The sequence below is a fragment of the Branchiostoma lanceolatum genome, chromosome 19, assembly GCF_035083965.1.
Source record: "Branchiostoma lanceolatum isolate klBraLanc5 chromosome 19, klBraLanc5.hap2, whole genome shotgun sequence".
Lineage (NCBI taxonomy): Eukaryota > Metazoa > Chordata > Leptocardii > Amphioxiformes > Branchiostomatidae > Branchiostoma > Branchiostoma lanceolatum.
Window position 1 is genome coordinate 8,000,475 of NC_089740.1, and position 8,293 is coordinate 8,008,767.

Below are 8,293 nucleotides of genomic sequence, written 5' to 3' on the forward strand. Positions count from 1 at the left end.
CATTTGCTACTGGCCAAAGAACACTGTTCTATTTAGGTCACCTGAGGTCATATTGCAGGAACACACGCAAGCCTTTGCAGTAAGAAGCTCTTGGGGTCTCGCAGAACTTGTAGAGAGAGTTTTTGTACGGGTGATTTTGGAACAGTCCATTTATGCATCAGGAGGGAGATTGTCGAAGTATAATGCTCTCGCAAATGTTGCCTTTCTACATGCAGTTAATATTTCGATTTGCCCAGGTGTTATTTTGGGACAGCCCACTTCTTGCATGGGGAGGAGTATGGCTAAACATGCTGTATTTGCTCAGGGGCAAATGACGGCCTTTCTAGTTTCAATTTAATCTGTTTATGCAAACAACCTTCCCTCGTCACAAATCGAATATTCCGAAAAACAAACCTAAAAAAAAGTAATGCTAATGAAACAAATTACTGGCGAAGACTTGCTCAGCTGTTGTCAAAACAGCTAATTTTAAGACAGATTTTGTCTTGATAGATATGTTCTTATTAAACACGAACCTTTCTATACCGGCTTAGACGTTCTAGTTATCAATTCCGTGAAAACGGAGGTATTGTAGTCACTTGGTGTGTTTGCTTGTGTGTCTAGGTGTGTGTGCCCGCAATTATATGAATACCAATATCGCAGAGAGGCATGCGGCAACATGTAACTAGTAAGAGTGGTTTGGGTCATTTGTACGGATGGCAAACCATATTGTCACATCTTGATATAAACATCGTTTGCCATCGTGAATCCGTTCTGCTTCGATACCATCTAATTCTGTACTTGGCTAATACGAGAGAGAAACTTTGATTTGCGATCGCGATCACATTTACAATCAACGCACTACGGAGTTGAAAAATGAATTGTTCCCTTTACCGTAGTACAGACAGACTTGTGTACAACACTAAACTATAGTAGAACATTTTCTTTGGCCGGCGGAAGTAAGCAACTTGTCCAATATTGTGACGTGCAATATGTCATTCAATTACATAAAAAAAAGCTTAAGCGTTGCGCCTTAGACAATTGTTGTGCCTGGGACGCATTTGGACCTTGAGCTCAGCTTCCCTGCCGAAGCGCCCGAAAGTCGGTAGGTGGCGTTGTGCGGTCTTGTATTGCGCAACACCTCTTCGTAAGATACTGATTCGCGGATGGTGACCTCCTGACCTCTATCGGCTTGTTGCGTTGTTTGCTTGATCTATTTGCACTGAGCTCACCGATCACAATTGAGAATAGGGTCCAAAGTGCGAGCTTGTGCGTGAGGTGTCCATAACGGCGAAGGGAGGGGAATCAACTTTTAAAACGGTTGGATTTAAAGAAGCTACACAGAGAAGTACAATGGTAAGTGAAGGTTTGCCAAACATTTTCTCTTTACAAAGCCACCAGATATTTGCTGTTACTTAACACAGAATTTTGGAAACCTGGTCAGGTCGATTAAATCTCTTTTTTGTTTTATTATCTTTTTCAGTGCATTATTTGTATCCTTTTTTAGATTGTTTATCATCCTTGACTGCTTCACAGTTGAGCCTCCTGGCTCCAATTAGTTGGTAACTACTAATGAGACCCCTGTTCGAATCCGGGAAGGGTATCCTTATTGGAGCCGCACCGTCTTTCGGAAGAGACATAAATGGGGTCCCGTGTTCGAGGAGGTGCCACGAGCAGGTTACAACAGCCTCATTACTCAGATGGGTTCCTACTGGCTGTAATAATGCAACCAGCAGAACATTAACATTGCTACGATCGTATATATGGTTCATGGGTCGGGCACCAGGCTGCGTAGATGAGCTTGTTCCGAGACAAAAGTGCTGACATTTCCCACGATCATTTATCTGTTGTTGTTTTCGCGACGGTCTCAGGGAGCGAGTACATTTACTAGTATACTATTGTGTTCTCTCTACAAGAGTTCCAAATATTGGATAGGAATTCTTCCCGCACTCCACAGGAATGCATACTGTGGAATACCCAGTCGAGAAAGTGTGTCACCCCCCTCCCCCTTTGCGTAATGAAAATCCCCGGGACAGTAAACTAGGTCACATGCGTCAAAAATAGTTACTCAAGCAACTGGATAAAATTTTGAAACAGTCAGACGTTTCAGACAGCATATCCGCCATCTTTCGTCAGTGACTAAGGAAAGATCTGGCAGAACCAGGTTTTATACTAAAACTTTGAAGGTCACATACGTTCAGTTATAAAAAAGGGCCCCGCCGGGTAGTTCACGGGATTTTTTTTGCATATTCAGGCGTGACCCCTGCGTCTCTCCGTGGGACACCTTGCGGTTGCCGGGCTATTTTGGGGGCCGGCCGGTACCCCGAATCATTTTAACTCGGACTTTAAATGCTTACCTATAGGCATTCCCTAACTCTGTCATCAGCCTAAAGCTGTGTTGGGAACCTGACCGCTTCTAAACTGCCCTGTTGTCTAGACGAAAAAGGAACACGATCTACATAGAGGTAGTGTTCAAGAATAAACATTGAATGAAAAAAAAAAACACAGCAAAAAACAATCTGAAGATGCACGACATCAAAAAATGGCCCGGAACCGAACTGATTGGAGACGAAAGTTACGCAACTGAGACGCAGAGACCCAAACGCAGGCCACTCGACCCAACGTTGAGGAGAATCAAGTATCCAGAAAGTATTTGATAAAGTATGACAAAATTCAGTGATCTTTTCTCTTTATTGAAAGGGGGACGGCGGGTTGACAGTAAGGGAAGCGAAACATGACGACTACGAGGCCGTCATGAAGATGGCTCGACCAGACACCTTCCGTGACGGTTTCGACTACCTACCAGCCAGGTTTCACCAGTATGTGGATGATCCGGACGTTTTCATCATCATGGCAGAAAGTGGCGACAGCCTGGTAAGTACGTGGGCATTATTTTATCTAGTGATACACAATTTTGCACTTCTGGGGGCTGGCCGGCGAGTTGAGATTAACAGGTCCAAAGACAGTGGATTGCTTGCTTTCGCCCCACCATGGAATTGACCTCCTTCCGTGAAGGTTCTTTTCGGTGTTGTTGCAAATAAATGAAAAGTGGAGCATAACCATAATGATTCAATTCTAGCGTTCTAGATTGAGAGAAAAGGGGGCGTTGTCACAGATAAGCGTAAATGTTTAACCGAACAACGGACAATTAGGACACTAAATGGAAATAATGTATGTGATTAGTAATTTTACATTGGTCCAGAACACTGCAATGTGGCAAGAATACACTACTAAAGATGACATAAAGTTTCTAAATCTCCTGGCCCGGAATAACGATTGTATCGGTTGAATCACGACCAATTTAAGTTGGTTTAGTGGGCCAGGACTAGCTTCATATGAGGCCATATATACCTATTCTCCAAGCAGAGGTTTCGGTCGAGTGGGAGGCAGACGTAAAAAACCCCACACGACCGAAACCTCTGCTTGGAGAATAATATATACCAGTACATTTGATCTGATTTGAATCTTAAAAAGGGGGAGTTGTCAGCAAACAATGAAGTGATCTGGTTCAACGGAGAGTGAACACTGTGGTTATCGGTGCACATGAATCATATGTTGTTTAGGTATATGATTTATATTTCCAAACTTTTCACATTTCCACCACAGTACACAAGTTAACCACCCAAAGCGGTTGATTCCACGACCGTGGAAGTCAACAATCCACGGTTTTTGGATATGACGTCACAGTCGCCCAAAAGTTTCAACATGGAGATCCTATATTACGTGTACCAAAATCTGCTTGCAGCCTAGCTGCAAGGGCGGAATTAGGAAGATACCCCATACAAGTGGAGGCTTCGCTAAATGCCGTCAAATATTTTCTTAGACTTCGCCAAAATGTGCCAGCCGACAGTTTTCAAGCAGATGCTTTCTACTGTCAGTTAGATCTAGACGAATCTGGTGTTAAATGTTGGGCGACAGGAATACGTAAGTCTTTAGAGGAGAGCGGGTTTGCTTTCTTATGGCATCTTCCAATTTCATACAATACAAATACGTTACAAATTGTTAGTTCCATTGGCCAGCGGATAAAGACATTTACTTCCAAACGTTTCTAAAAGAAATACATAACGACAACAAAGGTGGGGCTGCCAAAAACAAGTTAAGATCATATAGATTATTCAAAGCAACTTATAATGAAGAAAAATATCTAAGTAATGCAAATATGAGGGTCAGGAATACAGTCACAAGACTAAGGATCAGCTGCCACAAACTACACATTGAAACGGGAAGACATACCCGCACTCCTCTAGAACAACGATTATGTAAACATTGTAATTTGAATAGAATAGAAAACGAATGTCATTTTGTGGTAGAATGTGGATTATATACCAAAGAAAGAAATGAACTGTATAAGCTTGTAGAAAACTTATTTCCCTACTTCACACATTTAAGCACTGTACAAAAATTCATATTCCTAATGCGACTAGACAAACCTCCCATTGAAAAACACGTCTGTTCTTTTATATCTACTATAACCGAAAAGCGAGGAGAAGTAGAATTTATCTAATGATAGTCATATTCTTTTTGTCCCGTTAACTGTACTTGTTGTTTTGTTTTGTTGTGACCTGTACTTAGCCAAGTGTGGCAGAAATGTGCAATAAAGGTCTTCATTCAATTCAATTAAAAAAAAACATTGACTGAAAATGTGATAATCTGTTTTACTGTCTCAAAACGTTTCATCAGTCAAAATCTCTTGGTGTTTATCTCTTACGAAAGAATTTTTAATGCAGGTAGGGATGTTCCTTTACATGTTTCACGACGATGGCGAGGCTCTACTGGGGAAAACCGGTCGTCAAAACCCAAAATATGACGACGGGGGTGCGTTTCGTCGTGTGAGTCAGTCCATTCCGATGGTATTCAAAGATTTCCTCCTCCAGCGATGTAAGCCAACGACCTTGTATCAAAGTGTCGTTGAAGGTCACCGGACGAATCTTCGCAAATACCTGCAGTACTTTGGGCTTAGGGGCAAGGACAAGTGCAAGTTTGTAAGTACATCGTGCATTTTTTAACACCCGTCTTTAATATGCATTCATTTTGTTCTGCTTTAGAGGATTTTAAGGACAATGATTCTGACCAATTTTGATTGCTATGAGATACGCAATTCAGCTCCAAAGGCTGCAAACGTATTTTGATCGAATAAACCTCAGAACAAGACTGTATGGTCCATCAACAGCCCCGGCGTACGGGACTACAGTTAGCCTTTCTCGCTGCGTATCAAGTTGCTGGCTAGCCGTTAGAAGCCAATCACGTCGCTGCCTACGGCTAAGATGCAACATGATTGGCTGAAAACTTTCCTTTTAACAACAGGAGGAGAAGTATCTGATTGGCTGACGGATGACTAGTTGTTAACTCAGCGAAACGACACGCCAGGGTTGTTGATTGAAAGTGTGCATCAACGAGACCTTGTCCCCTATCCGTGTATTTTTTGTTTTGTTTCTCTCAACATGGGGACGATAGACCTGTATCACGTTATAACTTGTGTACTGTGTAACTGTGTTACTATATTTAATGTCCTTTCCTTTTCAGCATGCCATGTACTTTCAGTCTGACGTGTCTGCCATCCAGTGTAGTCTGGCATCAAGCAACACGACCTACCTTCTACCGCTCATCACCCCCTACCAGCCTCCCGACCTCCACCGCCTGCTGCCGCCCGCCTTCTCGGCCGCCGTCCTGGTTGAAGACCGACTGTTTGTTGACTGGGAACCGTACAAACTCTCTCAGTCCAACATGAAGAAGTTTGTAGAAGCGGGCTGCTACATCCTTGTCGACCCGACCGAACCGGCCGCTAAGAGTCTTAGTTTCGGCGGGAGTTACATGACTCCCCGAGGCAGGGTGTATCACATAGACATACACTGTAAGGACGAGGCTTTATGCAAGGCTCATATCATAAACCACGTGAAGAACGCATGTAGCCATTATAGAGGCATGATAACCTTCTGTATCATGGTGATAGACCAGGCTTTGAAGGAAACCGTCGTGAAATATTGTGTAGAAAATCTGACGCTGAGTCACCTGCCCCACGATCACATCTATACTCTGTATGAAACAGATCTCACCACCATGGCTAATGCTGCTCTTAGAAAAAAAGCTAAGTACTAGGCAGCAAGCACTGATGATGTGGTCAAAAAGACGAAAACTTGTTCATGATAAAGTCAAACGTTAACAAATCACACAGTTGATTTTACAACATTTCTTTTCGACTGTCGCTGTTACATTTCTTTAGCGACATATTTATATTGGTTTCTTGTCTGCGTATGAAGTGGGGAGTGATGGGAACTCCAGTAGCATAACTAGAATGGTATGTATGTCAGTAAGTTTAACCCTTGTCCTGCTGGCTTTCCAGAGCAGAAATAAACTCCCACTGCTTAAGTGCCTAGACATCTTTGAAACAAAGGGTACTATAGCTAGTTTGATATTGCTCATGTTTAGCTAACTCGCCGTACAACAACCACGCGGGTGCAACATACGCATCATTGAAATACCCTCGGTTCGACAATTGCCAGGGCTAGCATACAGAACAAACATGTGTAAACTAATACTTATCGGGCTCAGCAGGACTAGGACTAAGGTCTCATTCTTGTATTACTCCGAGTGGGTACCCTAAAAAAATCCGTGGGTCCAAAAATAAACGGCTGCATGAACGTGTGTTTGTATCCGTGGGAAATTATCCGGTTTTTAGACGGCCCGACTGATTTCAAGCGTCAAACTGATGAAATCTTGTTTGTAGCTGAAAAAATTAGCAGGTAAAGTTTGGCAGCCGCGCGCGAGGTCGGACGTGTACACTCCGGCCGCGGCATTGTGTGCGATGCGGTCATGCGCTTACAGCTGGAAAATACCTTTTTGGGGTGTAGCTAAGTGCAGTTTGTAATTGCTATAAAAAGAGATTGTGTGTAGTGAAAATGTTGGCAATTCGTTTTTTTACATAATCTAGGGTAAATGTTCTCAACGAAGCTGGTGTGTTACGCCTAATGGCGGTTGTACCGGCTCTATAGATACAGAAATACAGCTGTAGAAACATAGAATGAATAACATTGGCACATTTTCTATAGCTTCATTGCGAACGAGCCCATGTAAAACACGTTTTATAACATGGAATCCTATGGGGCGAAAAACTCATGAATGAGACATTTAAGACCTAAACTGCGCAAATAGGCTATCTCCTTCCTAACAATCGTCCAGTGACTCCGAGTCCCTTCACGACAAGAAATCCTGACTAGCCTCTAGGATAGAGCTCTTGTTGACTTGACAAAGACTGTTCGGTCGAAAGTTTTGGTAAGTCCACAGTTTGTGTAGTGGAAATTATAGTTCAAACCTGTCCCAGAATGACTTGTACCAACACAGATAAACTTTCAAGCTCAGAGCTTTTGTTGTTTTGGGACGCTAAATGGGTACTCATTTGGGGCCTGCAGATCGGCGATGTGACGCTAGGGGCGCGATTTGGCCAGGCTTTTGTACGTCCCAGACGAGAAAGCAATCCAGTTTGCGAGCGTGTGCGTATTTTTGACAAACGAGGGTATATGATATCATCTATATATACACGAACACGTCCTTATACGATATGCTATGTGGAAGTTCTTACGCAAGCACGCTTCGTGCAGATACGTCTTACTACAGGCAGCAAAAACCTGCCGACCCTTAGCCTTTTATTGGTTCGACCGCTGCGCTGGCAAGGCCGAAGGGACATTAAGTTTTCGATCTGTTAAACATATCTGAGTGATGAAACTCATAACTGACTTCCTTGATGTAAAATAATCAGCAAACATTTCATCACAATGTACATTTATAATCACACTGATAGGACGCTGAAAATGTCCTGTTGAGTTTTCTGATTTAAAAAAGATTTATGCTGTTACCATGACCTAATATGATTCTCTTTTCACAATGTTACAAAACTGTTTAGCTGGATCACTTCGTCTAAAAAAGAAAATATTCTCTACAGCTGACCCCAATATTTTCCGGACCGTAATCAGAAAAACAACATTTTCCCAAGGCTTTACTTTAAACGACGAACTGCATTCCCTCCGCCTGTGACACCCTCGGAGAGTCGCCGCGCCCGATAAGGCAAGGAACACGGATTGAGGGTCTGTATACATGTTCCAGTAAGGTGTAGGCAAACTATTTTAGTTTTCCGTTACTTGTAATAAAAGACATGTTTTCCTCACAATTCGTGCGCGGTGGCCAGATTTTGCGTATTTGGCGTCCTGAATTTAGCGTAATGCGGAGGCGGTTCTTCTGAATCCAGCGTAAAGTGTTGTAGGAACCCCCATGCAGACCCCACAGATAAGGCGACGACCACAGATTGATACCAGAGCTTTTAAAC

The 8,293-nt window shown here is 42.9% G+C and overlaps 1 protein-coding gene across 1 annotated transcript; it reads left to right on the forward strand.

Moving 5' to 3' along the window:
- Positions 1–1,131: 1,131 nt before the first annotated feature.
- On the forward strand, positions 1,132–6,351 carry LOC136425602 (probable N-acetyltransferase 16). Its single transcript, XM_066414528.1, has 4 exons — positions 1,132–1,332; positions 2,677–2,850; positions 4,704–4,958; positions 5,500–6,351. The coding sequence occupies exons 1-4, from the start codon at positions 1,330–1,332 to the stop codon at positions 6,070–6,072; spliced, it is 1,005 nt and encodes a 334-aa protein (XP_066270625.1). The 5' UTR covers positions 1,132–1,329; the 3' UTR covers positions 6,073–6,351.
- The last annotated feature ends 1,942 nt before the right edge of the window (positions 6,352–8,293 follow it).

Excerpts from the sequence above, each read along its gene's own strand:
- LOC136425602 (XM_066414528.1), top strand. Across the intron at positions 2,851-4,703 it reads CAGAAAGTGGCGACAGCCTG|GTAGGGATGTTCCTTTACAT; the intron begins GTAAGTACGTGG and ends TTTTTAATGCAG. Across the intron at positions 4,959-5,499 it reads GCAAGGACAAGTGCAAGTTT|CATGCCATGTACTTTCAGTC; the intron begins GTAAGTACATCG and ends TTTCCTTTTCAG.